The sequence below is a fragment of the Chiloscyllium punctatum genome, chromosome 8 (assembly GCF_047496795.1).
Source record: "Chiloscyllium punctatum isolate Juve2018m chromosome 8, sChiPun1.3, whole genome shotgun sequence".
Lineage (NCBI taxonomy): Eukaryota > Metazoa > Chordata > Chondrichthyes > Orectolobiformes > Hemiscylliidae > Chiloscyllium > Chiloscyllium punctatum.
Genome location: NC_092746.1, coordinates 123,841,309 through 123,865,048, shown reverse-complemented (window position 1 = coordinate 123,865,048; position 23,740 = coordinate 123,841,309). Strand labels below are relative to the sequence as shown.

The 23,740-nt window shown below is 46.2% G+C and overlaps 1 protein-coding gene across 3 annotated transcripts; it reads right to left on the bottom strand.

Annotated features, from left to right (window-relative positions):
* Positions 1-5,317: 5,317 nt before the first annotated feature.
* LOC140480874 (leucine-rich repeat-containing protein 14-like) lies at positions 5,318-23,592 on the bottom strand. 3 transcript variants are annotated; one of them, XM_072576412.1, is made up of 5 exons: positions 23,464-23,592; positions 20,085-20,460; positions 18,726-18,767; positions 10,737-11,378; positions 5,318-8,935 (listed from the first exon to the last, which is right to left on the bottom strand). In XM_072576412.1, exons 2-5 carry the CDS (start codon positions 20,408-20,410, stop codon positions 8,362-8,364), a joined length of 1,584 nt encoding a protein of 527 aa, XP_072432513.1. In that variant the 5' UTR covers positions 20,411-20,460; positions 23,464-23,592; the 3' UTR covers positions 5,318-8,361. The 3 variants fall into 3 exon arrangements, with proteins under 3 accessions (XP_072432513.1, XP_072432514.1, XP_072432515.1); XM_072576413.1 differs by having other exon boundaries at positions 23,469-23,592; XM_072576414.1 differs by lacking the exon at positions 18,726-18,767 and having other exon boundaries at positions 5,320-8,935.
* Between the last annotated feature and the right edge of the window lie 148 nt (positions 23,593-23,740).

Genomic DNA, 23,740 nt, shown 5'->3' with positions numbered 1-23,740 from the left:
AAGATATCGTTTGTTTAAAGCGTTAAATCCCAAGAAACCTTAGCAGACTATTATTCAGATTATTATTCACAAAAAGACATGACCCACTCTCACTAGTGTCCTTACATACAGATGAGGAAGGACACCACTTTGACTGGGACAAGCCAAACAGAGACACACATGAGAATTCCTAGAAGCATGGCATTCCAACCAGAACTCTATCAACAAAAACCGACTTGGATCCCATTTACCACTCCCTGAGAAAAATAACAGGAAATGACATCACCAACCCAAGGAAACCTAAACATATAAATAGAAAGGGGGCTACATCACTAGTAGTTCATTCGGAGGCTCAATGATGACGTTACCTAGTATGGTGACGAAATGTCTGGAAACGAACCTTCCATCACAGCAAGCAAATGTACATCCAGACTATTTTTCTGTTTGTACCATTTCTCCCTTGCTCCCATAACTAATCCAAAGTAGTTACATGAGGAATCTCCAGTGAGCTCCTTCATTTCTTAGTTATGATGATTGTATTACATGGCTTTCTCACTCCAGGCACCACCTAAATATTTATTGTTATTTTCAACACAAATCATCATGTCCATGACTGCGATATCTTGGTTCTTAAATTTCATCTGGTTTCCACTGGTGCTGTTGTCCATCCATACTCTCCCTGTAACGTCAGCAATCTTTATTCTATTTTCATGCATTCTTAATGAATGAGCAATCTCTACCTGAAAGATATCCTATTGTTTCCTTTGGGTCTTCACAGCTTTGACACCCTGTTTGTATGTGCGGTCTACCTCTAGATAAAGCTATCCTAGTTGGATATCAATTGCATCATAATAGTTCATTAATTAGTCTTGATGTACTATTATTATAAGGTTTCATTCAAGTATTTAAGACAGTCATTCTTTAAATAACCAAGCCCAGATCCTTAGCTCCATTCATTTGGCCATTTTCCCTTTCACTTTCTGTAGTTACTTAATGGCACTATCTCTGGTGTGAAATGTTCTGGACTTGGATACCTGGGACTCAGCTCCTTCAACTGCAGACGTGGTACCTCAACCTCTTCCAGCATCTCCAGTTCACTCAATCCCTCTACAATCTCCAAGTTGTTCTTCCCTGCCAACTGAAGAGAGGCCTTCATGGGACCTCCTGAAACCTCAGGTGATTCTCTTTGCCTAACGACAGCAGCAGGGATTGTGGGTAATCCTAGCCTTTTGTCCTCATTATAAAACAAATACCATCCATTTGTATGGAGCAGGAGACAGAGAAATTGACTTGTGACATTGCTGATTATTTTGAAAAATGTTTCTAATGATCAGCTGGACTCTTACTGAAGGATTCTGGAGACGTGCTCAATCTCAGCCACAGGAAAGAGTAGGGGCAGATGTCTGGACCTGCTGCACTCTTTGGGTCTATTCTCATAATGACTATGTTAACCTCTTCCTCCTCCTCCTTCCCTATGGGGCAATGAATTATCTGTCATCCCTCTGACCTGTGCAGATTTACCAATATTCACCTTAGTGCTGAACTTCGGATTTAACTTCATTTCTGAACTTTCAAATTCCTGTTTGGAAAGGGGACATAACAATATGGTTGGTGTGCCCATTATTTGCCAGGCTGGTTGTCATCTATCCCTGTTATAGAATGGAGCTTCTCTGAACGTCTCTTTCCTTTTGACCCATTATTTCCTTGACCTGGTGTTACTCACTCAACTGCGCCTTTTAGACTTTCTCACATTTCACTTCATTGCTGTTGTGTTCTCCTTACCCAGCTCTTCATCAACAATCATTATTAAGACAATGATAATTTCCACCACCCTAATCCCAGCGCTCTGATATTTGGATCGTCCTTTTTTGCTTAAAAATTCTTCAGCCTGAGTTACTTGATTATCTATGTCCTGGTGTTTTGGGACATCAGTTGGACAAACCTTTTTTGGGTCTTTTGGCTATCACCCTGGGGTATTGGTGCAATCCCAAGGGACAACTTCTTTGCCAGTACCTTTGCCAGTCTTGTCAGGCACTGCAAGTGGAGGAGTCTATACCCTTGAGTTTAGAAGACTGAGAGGGGATCTGATTGAGACATATAAGATTATGAAAGGATTGGACACTCTGGCAGCAGGAAACATGTTTCCACTGATGGGTGAGTGCCGAACCAGAGGAAACAGCTTAAAAATAAGGGGTAGACCATTTAGGACAAAGGAGAAACTTCTTCACCCAGAGAGTGGTGGCTGTGTGGAATGCTCTGCCCCAGAGGGCAGTGGAGGCCCAGTCTCTGGATTCATTTAAGAAAGAGTTGGATAGAGCTCTCAAAGATTGTGGAATCAAGGGTTATGGAGATAAGGCAGGAAGAGGATACTGATTAGGAATGATCAGCCATGATCATATTGAATGGCGGTGCAGGCTCGAAGGGCTGAATGGCCTACTCCTGCACCCATTGTCTATTGTCTATTGAGTCATAGACACACAGTATTGAAACAGACCTTGCTGTTCAACTAGCCCACACCAACCATGTTCCTAAACTAGTCCTACCATCCCATATCCCTCCAAACCTTTCCTACTCAGGTACTTATCTAGTTTCATCGTATCCTTCCTGTAACAGGGTGACCAGAACTGCATGCACTACTCCAGATGAGGCTTCATCAAAGTCCTGACTCTGATCCTCAATGATCTGAGCAATGAAAGGAGGTATGCCAAACACTGCCTTAACCACAGATGCATACCTGTGAAGCAAATTTCAAACAACTATGCACCTGAACCCCTAGGTCTTTGACAACACTACCCAGGGCCCTACCATTAACTGTATAAGTCCTGCCCTTATTTGTATTATCAAAATGCAATACCTCTTATTTATCCAAATTAAACTCCATCTGCCACTCCTCAGCCCATTGACCCAATTGATTAAGATCACTTCGTAATCTTAGATAACCTTCTTCCCTTCCACTATTTTCAACTTGGGTGTCATCTGCAAACTTACTAAGCATGCCTCTTGTACTGTATTCTCATCTGAATCATTTATATAGATGAGAAACAAAAGTCACGTGGGTGTTCTGTATTTACCAAAGGTTTGCTTGTGTTCTTGTTCTTTTAGGCTTGCAAATGTATCTATTCTAATTGGTAGAGAAGCTTTATTTTTTTCCCTTTGCTCAATTATACACTTTCCCTCTTGGTCTTGTCTTTCACTTTAAAGCTTTCAAACTTTATTGATTGTGCAGCATGGCATGTCTACAGTTCGTGTGTTAGTCAAACGCCAGTGTTAGTTCAGCGATCGTTGCACATAGAACAAGTGAAGGGGCTTTTGATGGCTGTCCTCCATTACTTTTGGAATAATGGCATGCCGTCACACGATATTCCCCACATTTCTCACACCTTGTTCTAATGTTCTTACTTAAGTAGACATGTAAAGGGCCCACAGTTGGAGGGGAGTCACAGAGCAAGCAACATATCCCAGCAGTGGGGTAATGAATTGTGACCTCTCTCATGATGGTGCAGTCATAGGGCACCTTGATTATCACAGGCTCAGTATCTACTACCACCATTTCGGATGTTTCGTCATCAACAGTGACATTAATTCCACCCGTTAGCCTCTCTGTTGGTAATACTCTCTGCTGGAAAGGCAAACTCCTGTATCTGGGTCTGTCAGCATCTACCCTGATCCTCTGGGCTTGACTCCCAGATCCAGGTCAATGTAGGAAATAACATACGGTCTCTTGGGTCTCTCGTCTGCCCTTCTATCTGTGTAGAGATGGATTTGTTACCTCCACTGGACCCTATGTAACATTGGCATTTCCTGCAGATTGCAGCCACGTGCGTACCTGTGGGGAGATCTCCTCCCTCCGGGCCACAATCTACCACAGCCCAGATGGGAAATTCAAACCCTCCATGAGCAACTCTTCCTAAACCAGCATCCAGCACTGCAAGGTATCCCCATCTGTGTGGATCACGTGGCCATCTCGCAAGGTCTATCTCCAGCTTGTTTAGCTGGTCAGAATCAAAAGATACTGCTGTTACCAACAAGGCAATGTGGTAGGCAAGAAAACGTACAAGCTACCACAAAGGCAGTAACCAGCTAGGGAAGGCTCTGATGGAAACCCCATCCATAAGAGTCAGTTACTCATGCCATTGCTGTTCTCTGCAGTAGCTTGTGTATTCCAAGCCGTTGTATTCTCCTCTACTGTTCCTTGTCAGTTCCCACACCTCTACCAAGTTAAGCTAAAGCCCTCCCAACAGCACTAACAGAATGCTCTGTAAGGATCTCACTCCAAACTCTGTTCAGGTGCAACGTACCTGACTTGGACAAGTGCCATCTTTCCCAGAGCTGGTCCCAGGGCTCCAAAGCCCTTCCTCCTGTACTCATCTGTTGATACACATTCATTTGCCTTATCCTGTTACCTCTGCACTGCTTGCAGGTTAACAAGAGGAGATTGTGTTTCTGTGATGCTGCCAACAGGCAAGAATCCAAGTGAATCGGCCACTCATCACTGCCCAGCGAGTCTCATCTCGATGGCTGCAGCAGAGTTAGAAAATGCAGCTTGTTGCTCCAGAGCTTGTGGCATAAGCTGCAAGTTGGAGATCACAACGTTTGCAGCCGTTTGCTAACTAGGTCCCTAAATTCTGACCACAACATCCTCCTTCTTATCAAAGTCATTGGTGCCAATACAGACCACAACCTCTGGCTCCTCTCCTCAGTGGAATGCCTTGTAGTCACTCTATAACACCAGTGACCCTGGTGCCAGAGAAGCAACAGAAATTCAGCTGTACCCCCAACTAATGAATCTGCTATCCATCCCAAGGTTTGTGCTCGCTCTCACAGGTTAAGGCAGTGCTCTTACAGTCCCAAGCTCAGAGGCGCTGCTTCAGAGCCCCAGGTAAGCGTAGGCCTCAAGCCTTGGCTGCAGTTTACACTCTTCCCTCCTGATAATATACCACTGTGTTACCACCTCTGCTAGTGATTTAGGATATATCCAGGGACAGTGATGGTGGTGTCTGGGACATTATCTATAAGGTATCAGACTCAGTTAGGTGCTTGACTTGTCTGTAAGACAATTCTCCCAGGTTTGGCTCTGACCCTCAATACCGATTTGGCAGGGGTCAATAGGGCCGGTTGTTGCTGTTGTAGTTGCAATGTCTCGTTCAATGCCAATTGGTCCTTCAGTTTTATTCCTTTTGTGAGATGTATGAATTCTTGAATACAATGGACTGGCTTATTCAGCCAATTCAGAGGGCAATTGTTGTGGGTCTGGAGTCACACGTAGGCCAGAACAGGTGAGGACACCAGATTTCCTTCAGTAAAGGCAAACCAAACAGATTTTTATTACAATTGACAATTATTTGACTTTTAATTCCAGATTTTTATTTTAATTCAAATTCATATTAAAATTATGCCCCTCGTTTTTAAGTCATCCGCCCTGTGGAAAAGACCTCTACTACTCCTTATCTATACCCCTTCACGATTTTGTAAACTTATACAAGGTCACCCTTCATCCTCCTACGCTCCAGTGAAAAAAGTCCTAGCCTCTCCTTATAACTCAAACCCAACATTACTAGCAACATACTTGTAAATCTTATTTGCACCCTCACCAATTTAATAATATCCTTCTTATAATAGGGTAACCAGAACTGTACACAGTACTCCAAAGTGGCCGTACCAATATCCTGTACAACCTCAATATGACATCCCAATGCTGTGAGGAAGGCAAGTGTGCCAAATGCCATCTTCACCACCCTCTCTCACTGTGATGCCACTTTCAAGGATCTACGTACCTGCACCCCTAGGTCTCTGTCCGACAACACTCACCAAGGCCCAACAATTAACAAGTGTAAGCCCTGCACATATGTGACTTAGTAAAATGCAATACCTCACATTGATCGGAATTAAACTCCACCTGCCACTCCTTCGTCTGTTGGCCCAGTTGATCAAGATCCCTTTGGAAACTTCTACCTATTTTACAAACTTACTGACCGTGCTCCTAAATTCCCACCTAAATCGTTTGCAAAAATGATCTGTGGAACACCGCTGACCACAGGCCTGCAGTCCCAAACACCAACCCTCTACCACCACTGTCAAGCCAATTTTGTATCCAATTGGCCGGTTCTCCCTGGCTTGCATGTTGATCTTAAGGATCAGAAATCGGAATACAGGCTGAAGTAACTGGTTGAAGTCAGGAACCATTTAATACCTGCTCTTACTAACAAAGGCAGCAATAAAATGGCTTATTGCAAATAACATGACAAAATGGCTTCTAGGCTACAAATTGACAATTCTGCTTAAAGCTGCATAAAATGGCTTTTAACCCTGCTAAGAGCTGCAGTCCTGAACTACAATACTTTCTTTACAGCATATAAATAACCAGACAAGACATTACTAGCCATCCTAACTGACCTGGCAAGTGCAGGTGCAAGATAGGCATGCTTGGATGTGGAAAGTAAGGTTTGTTCCCAGAAAATATTATTGGGCTAAATTGATGTCAGTAAAGACATTTTATTAAACTTGATTGGTAATTGTTTGAATTTGCTCTGCAATGACGGCTGCACGTCTTTTGCAAAATAGATGTTAAAAAATCTTTGTTTTAAGCCATGCGCGCAGTTTCTCCTCAGGAGACTAAGTGTGAAATCTTACAGAAAGGACTGAATTGCTAGCGTTTACTGACCAATCACGGAACAGAGAGACCCCAAACTCCACTACTCACTGGTGATCAGTGGTCCCTGGGATCTACAAGGGAGCAAGGACGTGCAATAATTAGGCATGTGCTGCACACGTAACAGCCCGGCCTCACTCTCACACCCTCTAACGTACAGCTGGTAATCCAACTAAATAGGTCATTGCAACACAGCAACCCACCCTCACACAGAACTTACTGAAAACACTGTATGATTAGATTAGATTAGATTACTTACAGTGTGGAAACAGGCCCTTCGGCCCAACAAGTCCACACCGCCCCGCCGAAGCGCAACCCACCCATACCCCTACATCTACCCCTTACCTAACACTACGGGCAATTTAGCATGGCCAATTCACCTGACCTGCACATCTTTGGACTGTGGGAGGAAACCCACGCAGACACGGGGAGAATGTGCAAACTCCACACAGAGTCGCCCGGGAATTGAACCCGGGTCTCTGGTGCTGTGAGGCAGCAGTGCTAACCACTGTGCCACCGTGCCGCCCACTGTATATAACGGAATCATGCCGCACTTTACCAGGGAGGGGTTTCAGTCCCTGGTGAGCAACTGGCTCCTGGCTTTTGTAAATTCCAGCATGTGTGGAACACTGGAAAAGCTCTCTTATCAACCTGCTCAGACATGTTGCAGCCAACCTCTGGAACAGGTGAGACTTGAACCCCAGCTTCCAGAGCCAGGGAGGGACATTACTAATGTGCAAGACGACCTCTTCAGGGAAAGAGCACCTGGGTCTGAATTCAGTACAGCTGGGTGGAAGCCCCAGAGTTCCTGGGCGATCTACACACCTTGTGTGGTGTCCCCAAGCACTGCAGCACCTCCGTCCATGGAAATCGGAGTTTGCACCGAGTCAGTCACTGTGTTGTATTAAATGCCTGCACCCAAAGCTAGGGCGCACAATCCGAGGATTCGAGCAACATCAATCTTCTAAAGGCCAGACATGGCTGAGTCTGCAGAAGTGTTATTGGTTCAACAGCTGCTGTAACTAAACAGCATGGTGAACTGATCTGGGAGCACAATAAGCTTATTCTTTGAACATTTAAAAAAGAAAACATCCACCCTGGGTATAACTTCTTTCTATATTTACAGCCTTACAATGCTCAAATTGATTTCTAAGCAGCAGGATGAGGGCATCAGAATTCCAAAGATCCTGTCTTTCTCACTGCCACATCCACTCATAAGTTGGACATGACCCAGGGTCAGGCGTGCTCTTTATAACAGCATGCACTGTCAGTCAAATCAACCTTTTGGTGAGTATTTGATCAATTCATGCCACAGATGTTTCATTCAGTATGGCCCTTCCCTTCCCCCATCCACAAACCAGCCTCTCAAGTCTTCCTCGCAGGCCTCAACACACCTACTTGACAAGCACCTTCTAATTCAAACAGGGTTGACTCCGAGGGGAGGAGGGGAGAGAGAAACCCAATGGTTGCATTGCGCAACCTGTGTGTAATCCCTAGACAGAAGACAAAGAAAATGGTTCATCTCATTCCTTCCTTGGAAAGACAAGTTAATGAAATGAAATTTATTACATCTGTACTGAGGTTTTAAACTATATATAAGATTTAGGTATGTATATAAAAAAATCTCAGGTAACTGAATATATAAAACCAATTCATATAAATTGTATCTGTCTCAAACGCATTTAATACAAGCTGTTCCTGTTGTTTTGTAAAAGAAATGACGGGTGTTTGCTTCAGTACAACTGCAATATGTCGAGTGAGAAGTCGTTGTATAATTCAACTGTTGTAAGAATATCTGTTCTCACTGCCTTCAACCGTATCTCGTTCAGTTCTGCATCAACCCGACTGAGCTTCTCCTGATCGATACTATAGTCAATAAGGTCATATGTAGATGGGGGCCAGGGGAGCCCTTCTTCATAGCAGTCGACTGGGATAGGGTGCACGACGACTTTCAGGACCGGAAGCTGCACTGCAGTGTGAAGCAAGGCCTTGAGGCCCTGGCTGGAAATCGGGTTACAGAAGCAGCTGAAATACTGCAGCTGAGAACACAGGCCGAGGGCAGGCAGGAAGGTGGTTAGCTGCCTGTCCATCACCCTGCACTCCATGATGTCCAGGTAGACCAGCGAGGTCGAGGAGTGCTGCAGGATCTGGCAGAAAGGGCCCAGCAGGACGTCGGAGAGGTTGTTGCCGCTCAGATCCAGCTTCTTCAGGTAAGGGGCGTGATGGCTGTTAGCCAGGTAGGTAGCATCCGCTGGGAGAAGGTAACAGTAAGCGAGTTCCAGGCTTTCCAAGGATTTCTGCAAAACACTGTTTAAAACAAATCCATTAGACACCACACAAGCAGTGACAGTCATACAGCAAACCCACTAGAATCAAACCAGTTACTGTAGTTAACTAGTTAGAGGTCATCTTGGGGCAAAGGATTTTTTAATAAGGGACTGACACCATATTTGAAAGAGTCAAAATCTTGCAGTCTTTTAACTGTATCTCAACGTTTAAATGGACAGATTTTGCACTAGAACTGATCAAGAAACAGCTCCTTGACATTAAATCAGTGTTCCAGTGAAGGTTAATAGGGCATTAAAAGGAAGTTCACAGCAGGTCACTGGTACCTGCAGATGTAAATACTCATCTGGTTCTCACTATATCCAACAGAAAACAGCCCAAACAACTAACAGTATGTCAACAGGGATTTCCAAATACCAACGGAGCATTACACAGAGATTCTCGAATACTGTCTCTTTGCAAGAAGCAACAAGCATACATGAAGCGCCTTTGTCTGAGAGACCCCCTCATAACTTTTGAAGTGGACCCCCTGCTGTTACAAACAGAAATGCAGCAACCAAAGCTCCCACCAAGAGATAATAAGAGATACACAGCATGGAAACAGACCCTTTTGGTCCAATTCATCCCTGCTGACCAAATATCCTAAATTAATCGAGTCTCATTTGCCAACAATCCCTCTAAACCCTTCCTATTCATATACCTATCCAGATGTCATTTAACTGTTGTAATTGTACCAGCCTCCACCACTTCCTCTGGCAGCTCATTCCATACGTGCACCACCCTCTGTGTGAAAAGCTTGCCCCTTAGGTCTCCTTTAAATTTTCCCCCCTCACCTTAAACCTAGTTGTGGACTCACCCACCCCCAGGTAAAAGACCTTTTCTATTCACCCTGTACATGCCCCTCGATTTTATAAACCTCTCTAAGGTCACCCCTCAGCCTCCGACGCTCCAGGGAAAACAGCCCCAGCCTGTTCAGCCTCTCCCTGTAGCTCAAACCCTCCAACCCTGGCAACATCCTTGTAAATCTTGTCTGAAGCCTTTCAAGTTTCACCATGTCAGATGACTGGTGAAACTATGTTGTCTCCTGATCATTTAAATATCGAGATACAGTTAAAAGACTTGCACTCATACAGTACCATTCTTGGCTTCCATTTTACAGCTGATGGTGAAATTTAGTCACTGAGTGTGGGAAAATAGAGCAACCCATTTGCACACACCCCCCCCGCCCCAACTTGTAATGTTTAGTTGTGGAGTATATATTTGCCACTGTGCTGGAAATAACTGCCTTGCTCTGTTTGAAATAGCACCCCTCAGAGTCCACTTGAGACCCCTCATCAAAAAGATGGCACCTCAAAGAGCAGAGCCAGTGCCAACTGGATTCAGTGCTTGGGTTTAAGGAGGAGGACTTGAACCCACAGCTTCCTGACTGAGCTGAGTGCCACCTACACAGCCTGGTTAGCTCAGTAGGTTGGATGGTTGGTTTGCGATGCAGAGTGATGTCAAACAGTGTGGGTTCATCTCCCGCACCAGCTGAGGTTACCATGAAGGGCTTTTAGCAAGGAGGATCTCTAACCCACAACTCTTGTGGACCCCATGGTGAGTGTGTTAGCGCAAGCATGAGAACAATGGGAAGACACTTGCTAAGGTATAGCTCACTAGGAAGGTATACACCAGGTGTAGTTGAGAAGATCAGAGGTACTCATTTGGACACTGACTAACCTTTCCTTCCAAACTATCACTCACCTTTGACATTGCAATCATGCCAAAGGTGGCTGGGATTTGAAGCACTGAGTTAGAGCAGGACGCAGGTCTGACCACTTACTTCAGCAGCTCGCGGATGCGTCCAGATAGTCTGGACGACGCCAGGTTCAACTCCTTCACATTAGGCAGCTGGCCTAACATTGAAACCATGCTCTGGAAGGACTCTTCCATCTCAGGAGTCATGTGCCTCACATCGATGTTACTGTAGGGAAGTCTCAGGCTGCTCAGATTGCCAAACAAGGGGAAGTAAGGGAACAGCGTGTTGAGCCCAGCGAGGCCCAGGTTATTGTAACGCAACTCAATCTTCCGGAGAACCACTGGGTCCAGGAGCTCCAGGATACTGACGGTCTTCTTTGCAGATAACTCCTCTGCTCGAAGGTCCCGACATTTCAAACACAAGGGAGAGGACTTGCCGATTTGCAGTGCATCTTTTACCGTAGTGTAAGAGTTACTGGTGATGAAAAGATTGGCGTGTAATTCTACGCACAGCTGGTTTTCACAGTTTGCATCCAAGGCAGTACCACTTCTGCCCTTCCTCCTTTTAGATGAGCTGTATTCATCCCTCCTGCTGGTCCGGGATATATCAATGCAAGCCTTGGCCAAAGCCACAGTTCGGGACCACTGGCCAATGGTATCTGCATCTTGCCTGTCTCCATCATCTTGAAGTCCTGTGAGATCCACAACACGGAGCAATCGGTGTTTCCTGTGAACAACAGAATCACTAGAGTGTCAAACACACTCTCAATGCAATGACTCAACAATACAATAAGGCAAACGCATCACCCAGGATGAACAAAAATACCTATTACAGTGTTCTACAGCTTTTCACATTGCACAGACGGGGGTGCTCTTCTCTCAAAGAGAAGTGGGGGCGGTGATGGTTGGAGAATGGGATTATACAAATCTTTAACAAGATATTCCCATCTATGGGGCGACCACAACATCAGGTCAAATATACAATCAGGTCGTTATTAAATCACTCCAATTCAGGAGAAACTATTTTACCTAGAAAACTGCAGAGAACGTGGGATGTGCTATCTCAGGGAGAAATTGGATGAATAACTTGGAACACATTTAAAGGGAAGCTAGGTGATTCATGACAAAGGAACAGAAGCCTGTTCTGTGAGGGCGGGATGAAATATAATGAGAAGCAGTTCCAACAGAGTATTGACACTCCAAAAGTGCTGAACAGTCTGTTCAGCAGATTCAAAGCAATGTTTTTCACAAATTACTGTCCCCACTTGTGACTTTAAGCTAGAATCTGTTACTTTGCCAGTGACAAGTCTCCTTAAACATGATGTGAAGGTGCCAGTGTTGGACTCAAGTGGACAAGGTCAGAAGTCACATGACACCAGGTTATAGTCCAACAGGATGATCTAAAATCACAAGCTTTCAGAGCACACCTCCTTCCTCAGGTGACAGACTTCAACTGATGAAACAGCAGTGCGCTGAAACCTTGTGATTTCAAATAAACCTGTCAGTGTGGTGTGACTTTTGTCCTTAAACACAAGATGTGGTATAGAGTACAGGTCAGTCAGATCTATAACTAATATACTAAAGTAGTTTCAGCTCATTCAGAACTCTACTGCATGTATTCTCTTCAAATGTGGATCTAACTTGGACAAACTCGGTCCTTAGGTGATCACGTTAGCAAAAGGGTTTCTGAATCTCAAAGATTGACAACGATAAGTTTCCAACTCCAAATTGAGGTCTGTGGGTGGTGTTTTTCTCTCCCCTCCATTTCTGCATCTACAATTTCTACATATTCACCCAGGCTCCTGTCCCTTCGGCATCTTGCAGCCCCCCCCCCCCACCCAAACAACCAACAGTGGAAGCTATCCACACCCTATTTCTTATTAATTCCCATCCTAAACACCACTTCCTTAAAACTTTTTGTCTAATTCTGTGCCCCTCCCCTTCCCAATAAGTCCTTCTCTGCAGAGAGTTATTTTTCCCCTCAAATTGTCCCTGAAAAGTTGCCGTTCCAGTTGTGAACAATAAATGATGAACTCACAGAAACAAGCTTAGCAAGCTGGGTGAAGATATGAAGCAGGGAATGCTCGAATTAACATGACCATTGGTGCCTCTGTTAGACTGCTCCAGAAAGAGGGGCGACAGATAAGTGAACCTCAAGAGTTAACGTTAAAAGCCTCAACGATAAACTTGTCAAATCCTCTTGACAGGTGGTGCAGGTATTAGGTCGATCAGATGGAATTGATTTTTAGGATTTGTTTGTTATTAATGAGAGCGGGTCCAACTAGATATTCAAATTATAACACCAAATCCACAGGATAGCTCTTCCACTGCGGTAAGCCAGTGGTTTGGATAACAGCTTACAGGTGCTACACTTCACTGGGGATTTTGACAGCCAGTGAAGAGTGGAGGTGAGGATCAAGCAGAGGCCACATTCAGTGCAAAGTCAATGGTCACACTGCAATCCAAATGATCAGATACTGCTCCGAATTACAGAGTTCAACGTAATTATTAAGCAACATTTTTAGGCATTTCACCCTGTCATTGACCTGGCACAGTAATTAGAAAGCTAGTCACACCCAACAACTGATATCCCTGGTCATAACAGACACAAAACTCCCCCCCAAGTCAGAATGGAGTAAAATACAAATTACACCTCGACATAAACCCTGATGTTTAAACAAAATAATTTTCCAGAATGGAAGTGTTGCAGTCTAAACCTTGACAGATTTCAGGATCACCAAAAGTACGAAATAATTGTTAAATGTCAGCACTGCACTGGATGTAATTACTGTGAACAAGTAAAATGCTGGAATATTAGAGAGAACATTTAAAATAGGAACAGCAGTAGGCTATACCCTCCCTGAAATCATGAACTCATTCTGAAGAAAAGTCATATCAGACTCAAAACATTAACTCGGTTTCGAACTCCATACATGCTGCTCAGACCAGATGAAGCTCTCCAGCACAGAGTTTAGTTAACCCTCGGTTCCCTTTTGCTGATTAAAAATGTCTCTGCTTCTACGTTTCTCTTTAGTAAAAAAAACCTACAGATTTGCAACACCAACAAGAAAATGTTCCTCGTCTCTCTTAAATATGCAATCCCTTACACTGACCCCAATCTTCTAAGATCCGGAGAGTTTTTTAAAATTCATTTGTGGGACTTGGGCGTCTCTGCCTGGCCAACATTGATAGCCCATCCCTATTTGCCCTTGAGAAGGTGGTGGTGAGCTGCCTTCTTGAATTGCTCCTGTCCACTTGCTGTGGGTTTGACCCACAATGCCAGTAGGAAGGGAATTCCAGAATTTTAACCCAACAACTGTGAAGGAACGGCAGTATATTTCCAAGCCAAGATGGCAAGTGGCTTGGAGGGGAATTTGCAGGTGGTGGTGTTCCCAAGTACCTGCTGCCCTTGTCCTTCTAAATGGAAGTGGTCGGGGGTTAAGAAGGTGCTGTCTAAGGATATTTGGTGAATTTCTTCGGTGCATCTTGTAGATAGTACACACTGCTGCTACTGAGGGCTGGCAGTGGAAGGATTGAATGTTTGTAGATGTGGTGCCAATCATGCAGGCTGCTTTGTCCTGGATGGCATCGAGCTTCTTGAGTACTGTTGGAGCTGCCCCCATCCAGGCACGTGGGGAGTATTCCATCACACTCCTGACTTGTGCCTTGCAGATGGTGGATAGACTTTTGGGTGTCAGGAGGTGAGTTACTCACCAGTGTCCCTAGTCTCTGACCAGCTCTTGTAGCCACTGTGTCTATGTGATGAGTCCAGTTGAGTTTCTGGTCAATGGTAACCCCAAGGTCATGTTAATTCGAGCATTCCCTGCTTCATATCTTCACCCAGCTTGCTAAGCTTGTTTCTGTGAGTTCATCAATTATTCTTCACAACTAGCATTAACTGTGTCAATCCTGCCCTGATTTGTCTTACCAAAATGCAACACCTCGCATTCATCTGAATTAGACTCCATCTGCCATTCCTCAGCCTGCTGCCCTAGTTGTAATCTTAGGTAACTTTCTTCGCTGTCCACTATATTACTGACTGTGCCTGCTACATACTCATCAAATTATTTGTATAAATGACAAACAACAGTGGACCCAGCATCAATCCTTGCAGCACACCACTGGTTACAGGGTTCCCATCTGAACAACCCTCTACCACCACCCTCTGTCTCCTATTGGCAAGCCAATTCTGAATCCAAATGGCTCGCTCTCGCTAGATCGCTCATGAGGGACTTTAACGATTCAGAGACACTGGAGAAGGATGGCTTCGAACATTTAGATTAGATTAGATTCGATTCCCTACAGTGTGGAAACAGGCACTTCTGCCCAACCAGTCCACACTGACCCACACCCTTCTGACTAATGCACCTAACACTATGGGCAATTTAGCACTGCCAATTCACCTGACCGGCACATCTTTTTGGACTGTGGGAGGAAACCGGAGCACCCGGAGGAAACCCACGCAGACACAGGGAGAACATGCAAACTCCACACAGACAGTCGCCAGAGGCTGGAATCGAACCTGGGACCCTGGCGCTGTGAGGCAGCAGTGCTAACCACTGAGCCACCGTGCCGCCCACCCTGGAGCAGAAATTTCAATAGGCAGCCAAAATCATTAAGGGCTTTGATAGAGCAAATAATGACAAACCATTCTCACTGTCTGAAGAGTTGGATAAACCAAGGGAAGAGCTTTAAAGTAATGGAACAGAGGAGGTTGGGGAGAGACTATAATACGCACTAACGTGTCATCTGGAACCAGCGCCTGAAAGGGTTTGAGAAGTGATTCAACTACAGCTTCCAAATGAATTTGGAGACAATCTTGTCGTCATGCGGTTGGGAAACAGTCAGCCTCTGGGACCAGTGTAACCAGGCAGCTCCCCCTCCTCACTAGTCTATAATGTCAATCAACCACAACTTCCCAATCGGCCGAGCTAAACCCAGCTACAATGTCCTTTATTCCTCCCTGAAACTCTCTTCTAATAGTTGTGGCATCACGCCTTGATTTATGAACCTCTGGGCTTCACTCTGACTAATGCCATGCATCATTCCCTCCTGGCAAAGCATTAATTAAGAATCTCTTATCTTTTTTGCCCCCAGAAAGCCTCCATTTAACAAATCCACTCCATTAAGGCAAGTCCAGCCAATAAGAGAACACTGTTCCTGTCTCGAAGCAGTGTTAACTGACATTGCCCTTATCGTGGGACATCGTTTGGTAATATTAAAAATCCTCCACAGGTATGGAAACAACCTTTGCATATTCTACCGTCATTACTAGTTTAATATTTGTGTGATCTGTGCGTCACAGAAGTTTCTAAATCTATGCAAGATTCTCCAGATTCACAATTCTCCACACTATTTCCCACTTTCTGTGTTAAAACCAAGATGTATCACTCTGTGACCTATTTAAAGGGTAAAATGTTCCTGGCCACGTAATCCAGTACACATTGATCAAATGATCCAGAGACATGACTTCAATTGCCACCTTGTCAGCTGGAGAGTTTGAATTCAATTTGTTGGGCAATTTTTTTTTATTCATTCACAAGACGAGGATGTTGCTGGCGAGACCACCATTTATTGCCCATCCCTAATTGCCCAAAGTACAAATAGGAGTCAACGACATTGCTGTGGGTCTGGAGTCACATGTACATCTACCGGGCAAGGATAGCAGTTTCCTGAAGGACATTAGTGAACCAGATCAGTTTTTCCAATAATCGATAACGGACTCATGGTCATCATTAGACTCTTCATTCCAGATAGTTATCAAATTCAAATTCTACCATCTGCCCTAGCGAGTTTCGAACCCAGGTCATAGAGATGTACAGCACAGAAACTCGTCCATGCCGATCAGATATCCCAACCCAATTTAGTCCCACTTGCCAGCACCCGGTCCATATCCCTCCAAACCCTTCCTATTCATATACCCATCCAAATGCCTCATAAATGTTGCAATTGTACCAGCCTCCACCACATCCTCTGGCAGCTCATTCCATACATGTACCACCCTCTGCGTGAAAAAGTTGCCCCTTAGGTCTCTTTTATATCTTTCCCCTCTCACCCTAAACCTATGCCCTCTAGTTCTGGACTCCCCCACCCCAGGGAAAAGACTATTTATCCTATCCATGCCCCTCATAATTTTGTAAACCTCTATAAGGTCACCCCTCAGCCTCTGACGCTCCAGGGAAAACAGCCCCAGCCTATTCAGCCTCTCCCTGTAGCTCAAATCCTCCAACCCTGGCAATATCCTTGTAAATCTTTTCTGAACCCTTTCACGTTTCACAACATCTTTCTGATAGGAAGGAGACCAGAATTGACCACAATATTCCAACAGTGGCCTAACCAATGTCCTGTACAGCCGCAACATGACCTCCCAACTCCTGTACTCAATACTCTGACCAATAAAGGAAAGCATACCAAACGCCTTCTTCACTATCCTATCTACCTGCGACTCCATTTTCAAGGAGTTATGAACCTGCACTCCAAGATCTCTTAATTCAGCAACACTCCCTAGGACCTTACCATTAAGTGTATAAGTCCTGCTAAGATTTGCTTTCCCAAAATGCAGCACCTCGCATTTATCTGAATTAAACTCCATCTGCCACTTCTCAGCCCATTGGCCCATCTGGTCAAGATCCTGCTGTAATTCTTCACTGTCTACTACACCTCCAATTTTGGTGTCGTTCCCGGAACATTAGCCGTATCTCTGGATTAACAGAATCCAGAATCTGAAAGATTGTCACAGTAACATTAAGCTGAGTGTCACTGAAAGCCAGATGAATCCCTTGTGCTTCCAATCTGACACCAAATCATAAGGAGGAAGATAGCTGACATCAGACCGACAGCAATGTAACAGCACAACCTCGCCCAACCCTACATTCTCCAGTGACCCAGCTTTAGTTATATTGAAGATGGTGGCCCGTTACTTTCTTAAAGTTAATTAAGGATGAGCAATAAATGACCTTGCCGATGACACACAGATTTTGTGAATGAATTGTCTCTCTGCAACGCGAATGTTGTCAAAAGCTCAATTAGTCAATAATCAAATCTAGATCCAACTTATTTCTCTTTTGCTCCCTTCAACCTTTCTATGACTAACCTTGATCTTTCCAAACTTCAGTCATTGAGCATAGTTAATTGCTGTCAAACGATGCTATCACAATGGATTTTAAATACAGCAATATGTTAATTTTAACAACTACAAATATTTCTTTTTGCCACCTGAAGTTCTCCCCTTTATTGAGGGCACCAAATCAAAACCTGCCCCATGCTCATTACAACTCTGCAAGAGAGATGTAGGGGTGATGGCCCCATAATTCCCCACAACGCCAGCTTTAAGAGCAATCTTCTTTGTGACACCGAGGAAGAATACTGGTTGCTATGTCCTACTTCCAGGGGTTGGACATCACATCCCTCCAAGGTAAAGATCATCAATACTGGGGTTTTACCAGTAAGCTTACCTTTAGGTGACAGCAGGGCTTGGGATACACAGTAGCTCGAATGTAAGGTTCTTTTTCATCCATGTTATTGTACCACAAGCCTTTAAAAGCCCTCGTGGACTAACGAGGGCAGATGAATACCACTAATTAGCCTTTGGCGCGGAATGGGAATACTGATGGAAAGCATAAACTAGGGGACAGCTCATGCAGAGTTCAGAAAACAGGAGCAACAGTCTCCAGTTTTAAACTCAACCCTCAAGACTTTCATCAGAACCACAGGGAGAGGAAACTACTCCAGTATAGCATTTGTACTGATTGAACATAAAGCAGCCAAATGGTTCCCTCCCCAAGGTTTTACAGGGAACAGTCTGTGACTCTCCCACAGATGGCTCCATGACTTTCCTACATGATACAATAAAGGCCTGTACCATCCTCCAGTTTAACTAGGGGGGGGGGGGGGGGGGTACAAAACCAAAGACCTCTGCCAAACACTGGAGAGGTACAGAGGTCCGTCACAAATTCATCTTAGCAGCTGTTGCTTTGTTTTGAACCTTTGCCGTGAGACACAAAGAAAACCTTTGCATGAAAAAGTACACGCTTCCTGTTCTGTCACTCATCCAGATTAATGACATGTGCTGTACCTAAGCTTGATACTGTCCTGTGATGTTGATGCTTTTGTTTTTCTGAAAAATAACAAAAAGGAAGTTAACAATTCCAACACATCAATCCTTATCTCTACTATCACCTACTTACACAGTCTTCTCCTCAGCCCTCCGAAACCCTGCCAAGCTCTCTGCCATACTTTCTGTTTTAAGCATTTCCCTCTCAAGATCAAATCTCACTCAACATAATAATCCACACACTATATCCTGGAGAAGGAGAGCTCAGTCATTCTAATGAACTCAGTGTGCATGAATGTAAAACTGAACCTTTTTGTCCTGTAGAGGTGTCATAATGCTTACTTTCTGCCTCTTTTCAACTTGGCAAGGCACTGAGGGTTGCTGAGATACAGCTGGAACAAACACCAGCAGTTTCAATGCTACTCTCTTTACAAATTTCTTCCGTCCTCTCCACAACATCAAGGTAGAGATACAGAAAAACAAGGCTTGGGTACACTTCCCAGCAGCCTGATGCTCAAACACAACAGGCTAGGCCCCTACAGAGACTGACAGACACATCCGAAATTATGCTGTAGCTGAGCACTACAGCTGAGTAAGAGGTCAAGCGACGATGACCCTATTTTGCTGCAGAAATTGATCATCATTTCAATGGACATTAGCTACACCCTTCCCCCTCCAGATCAGTTGCGCACAGTGTAATCCACAAAGTAAATGTAAATCCAGTTCAGGGTGGATACTGTTCTGTTCCTGGCCCTACAGAGCCGCTGTGTGCAGGGTCACAGAACTGTAAACATCCAGGGCACCCTCAGCCAAGTGATCATTCATCATGTGGGAGGCATGTCATTGAATATCAGCATGGGGTGGGGTTTTAAATATTCCTTCCCGGTCCTGTGGAGACTCCGCAGGGTAAGTTGTAGCAGTGCCCACTGCTGACAGCAGGGTCAGCAAGCCCTTGGTGTGGGTCAATCAGCTGGTTACAACATCAGTGGAACAATCAGTTTTTTTTTTAAGATTAGATTCCCTGCAGCGTGGAAACAGGCCCTTTGGCCTAACAAGTCCATTCCGACCCTCCGAAGAGTAACCCACCCAGACCCATTTCCCACTGACTAATGCACCTAACATTATGGGCAATTTAGCATGGCCAATTCACCTGACCTGCACATCTTTGGATTGTGGGAGGAAGCCGGAGCACCCTGAGGAAACCCACGCAGACACGGGGAGAATGCGCAAATTCCACACAGACAGTCACCCAAGACAGGTATCAAACCCAGATCCCTGGCGCTGTTAGACAGCAGTGCTAACCACTGAGCTAACAAATCATCGACAGGCCCCCCATCATTATTAAATATTGCTTCAGGCAGAGCCAGTTTAGTTTTGTACCTGTTGGAAGCAGAGCGGCTCTGGCGTAACTCATTCAGTAGATAATCCTTCACTCCCATTATCACTGCCTGCAAGCACTGCTTGTTGGGCTTCTCTCGGATCACGTCCCGGTCACAGTGTTTGCACTTCTTCAGGATGGTGGAGAAGTTGAGAACACCAAAGGGCCACCTCTGCACCACATCACGCAGCACCAGCGTCCGGATGTCCAAAAAGGCAGCTTTAAACAGCACCGGGTAGATTTCACGGGGGATATAGTCCAAGGCTTTACGAGTCGAGGCATAGTCAGAGATCACTTTCTGCGCGCAAAAGAACACCAGAGAATGCATCCTTCTTGACAAACAGTGCGGATCAAGTTGATGTTGCAGTCAGTGGGTGGCTGGTGGATAAGAGAAAGATGGTGGTCATGAGAATGTGTATAAGATAGGAGCAGTTAGGGAAAGAGTTCAGTTTTGGCTTGTGAGAAACAAAAGGCTCAGCTAAGCATGACTTGGATCAGATCAGAACTTGCAGTAAACAATGAGGTGCTGGAGGCAAGGGTAGTGGGTTAAAAAGGTGAAAAAGCATTTATTATGTAAAGCCATTTAACAAGATGAAGAGCCGTTCATTATGTAAAGTCAGTTAAAAATGTTCATTGTGTCACAGCAGATGGCTTAATCTTTACCATTGACACTCGCTGGTTGTAATGATCACCCAATCAATATGTATGTTGCCTTATCTGGATGATCCTTCCTGTAAGTGACTATATACTTCATCAACAGAATTCTGCAGTTCGAGAGAAGACCGAGAACTCATGTCTCTGTACACATGGGCAATCGTTCTCTCTCCCTCCAGGGCCTGGAATAAAGATGAAGGAGGTAAAGCCATACTGTGTCTGAGTGTTTTGCTTTGACTGATAAGGGGATAAGGGAAACAGGACAACACTCAGTGTCAAGAACACATCTGCTTTTTTTGTGTGGCTAACATACACTTAATAGAAGCCACTTATACTAACGCACTGGAGCCTGTCCTCCGCAGACAGGAAGAACTTGTCTAAACTTTGTGCCTTTAAGCTTAAACCAGGGTATGTGTGGAGAATCACTACCTAGAGCATTCTCAATGGCAATATTTCAACCACATGCAGTATTAAAGACATATTCCAGGAATGAAGAGTGTATTGTTATCTCAAGTGAACCTCTATATCTCAGACAGACTGTCACCATCCAGCAGTACCTGATCCCAGCTCGACAAATGCTTATTTGGCAAGTTGAATCTGCTAAAAGAACATTTCACCTGAGAAAGTAGCAGAGTTCCAGAAGCTTGTGATTTCAAATACAGGTATCCCCGTTTTTCAAAAGTTTGCTTTACGTCACTTCATTTTACAAAAGACTGACATTAGTACATGTTTGCACTAACCAAAGAAATCTAAAGAGGATTTTCAGTTTTACAAGAAAAGGTGAAATTTTTCCCATATAAATGAATGCTTCTTCACTTGACGCCATTTTGGCTTACAAAAGATTTCATAGGAAACCTATTGGTCTATAACCTGGTGTCCTCTGACCTTGCTGTTTTGCACGTTCATTCACTAATGATCTTTAAGGAAAGAAATCTGTCAGTCAAGCCCTGTATGGCATACAAGGGGAGGGGGAATTGAGGTCAAACGATGTTTGGGCCAAGGTTGTGAAGAGTCTGGCACAGGCTTGATCAGTGCCTGGCAAAAGTGGGGGCCGACTCAACCTTGCGCCAACAAATTACACACATGAATACCCTTGCCAACTTTTAAAGGAGCACCATTGAGAGCATTCTGTCTGGATGTATCACTACCTGGTGTGGCAACTGTACCATTCAAGATCGGAGACGGCTACAGAGAGTGGTAAAGTCAGCCCGGACAATCACAAAGGCCAACCTCCCGTTGAGAGAATCCATCTACCAGGCCCGCTGTCAAGGAAAGGCCGCCAGCATTCTTAAAGATCCATCCCACCCTGGCAATGTTTTTCCACAACCTCTACCATCAGGGAGAAGGTACAGAAGCCTGAACACACACACCAGCCAGTTTCGAAACACAGTTTTTACCCTACTGCTGTTAGGGTCCTGAATGGACTCTCAAACTCTTAACATTCACCTCAAACTGTGTTTTTATTTTTGCTGTTGTTTACCTATTATTTACTTATCTATGCTACTTTACTCTGATCTGCCTGTATTGCTCACAAGACTAAGTTTTTCACTGTGCCTCGGTACACGGGACAATAAATTCAATTTAACTTTATATCTACTTCAGACTGAGGAGTAATTGGACAGTTATAGGCTGATGCATCCCTCCTCTCAACGCCTAGGGGAAAGGAGACCGGGACTACAGCACCCTCCTCTCCCCCACCCCCCCAGGGGAAGGTCAGGCCTGCAGCCCCCCCACCCCCCCAGGGGAAGGTCAGGCCTGCAGCTCCCCCATCCCCACCCCCAGGGGAAGGTCAGGCCTGCAGCCCCCCCACCCCCCCAGGGGAAGGTCAGGCCTGCAGCTCCCCCATCCCCACCCCCAGGGGAAGGTCAGGCCTGCAGCTCCCCCATCCCCACCCCCAGGGGAAGGTCAGGCCTGCAGCTCCCCCATCCCCACCCCCAGGGGAAGGTCAGGCCTGCAGTCCCCCCACCCCCAGGGGAAGGTCAGGCCTGCAGTCCCCCCACCCCCAGGGGAAGGTCAGGCCTGCAGCCCCCCCCCCACCCCCCCAGGGGAAGGTCAGGCCTGCAGCCCCCCCACCCCCAGGGAAAGACCAGGCCTGCAGCCCCCCCCCTCAGGGGAAGGTCAGGCCTGCAGCCCCCCCACGGGAAGGTCAGGCCTGCAGCCCCCCCAGGGGAAGGTCAGGCCTGCAGCCCCCCCAGGGGAAGGTCAGGCCTGCAGTCCCCCATCCCCACCCCCAGGGGAAGGTCAGGCCTGCAGTCCCCCACCCCCACCCCCAGTCCCCCCCACCCCCAGGGGAAGGTCAGGCCTGCAGTCCCCCATCCCCACCCCCAGGGGAAGGTCAGGCCTGCAGCCCCCCCACGGGAAGGTCAGGCCTGCAGCCCCCCCAGGGGAAGGTCAGGCCTGCAGCCCCCCCAGGGGAAGGTCAGGCCTGCAGTCCCCCATCCCCACCCCCAGGGGAAGGTCAGGCCTGCAGTCCCCCACCCCCACCCCCAGTCCCCCCCACCCCCACCCCCAGGGGAAGGTCAGGCCTGCAGCCCCCCCCCCACCCCCAGGGGAAGGTCAGGCCTGCAGTCCCCCATCCCCACCCCCAGGGGAAGGTCAGGCCTGCAGTCCCCCCCACCCCCAGGGGAAGGTCAGGCCTGCAGTCCCCCCCCCTCCATTAGAGTGAGGTGAGGCGGGAGGTTGATCCCGGGGTCGGGGTCGGGGTCGGGGTCGGGGGCGGGCCCACACCTTGCCTGTTGTCCGGCCGCGGATGAGACGGGAGTGTGCGCTGCGGGACGGCGGGGTGACACTCCATGGAGACGGGGCCGTTACCGGGACCGGCGGGCCGCGCCTGCGCACTAGCACCGCCTTCCCGTCCTGCTCTCCACATTATGACGTCATCACGGGGCGGGGTCGGAAGTGAGGAGCAGTGGGCGGGTCACAGCGGGAAGGGGCGGGGCCTATGTGAAATTGCGAGCGTTGGGTAATGGGCGGGACCTATAGCGGGGGAAGGGGCGGAGTGAAA

Excerpts from the sequence above, each read along its gene's own strand:
- LOC140480874 (XM_072576412.1), bottom strand. The coding sequence starts at position 20,410 with ATGCATTCTCTGGTGTTCTTTTGCGCGCAGAAAGTGATCTCTGACTAT. Across the intron at positions 18,768-20,084 it reads AGCCGCTCTGCTTCCAACAG|AAAAACAAAAGCATCAACAT; the intron begins GTACAAAACTAA and ends GTTATTTTTCAG. Across the intron at positions 11,379-18,725 it reads CAGGACAGTATCAAGCTTAG|GAAACACCGATTGCTCCGTG; the intron begins GTACAGCACATG and ends TGTTGTTCACAG.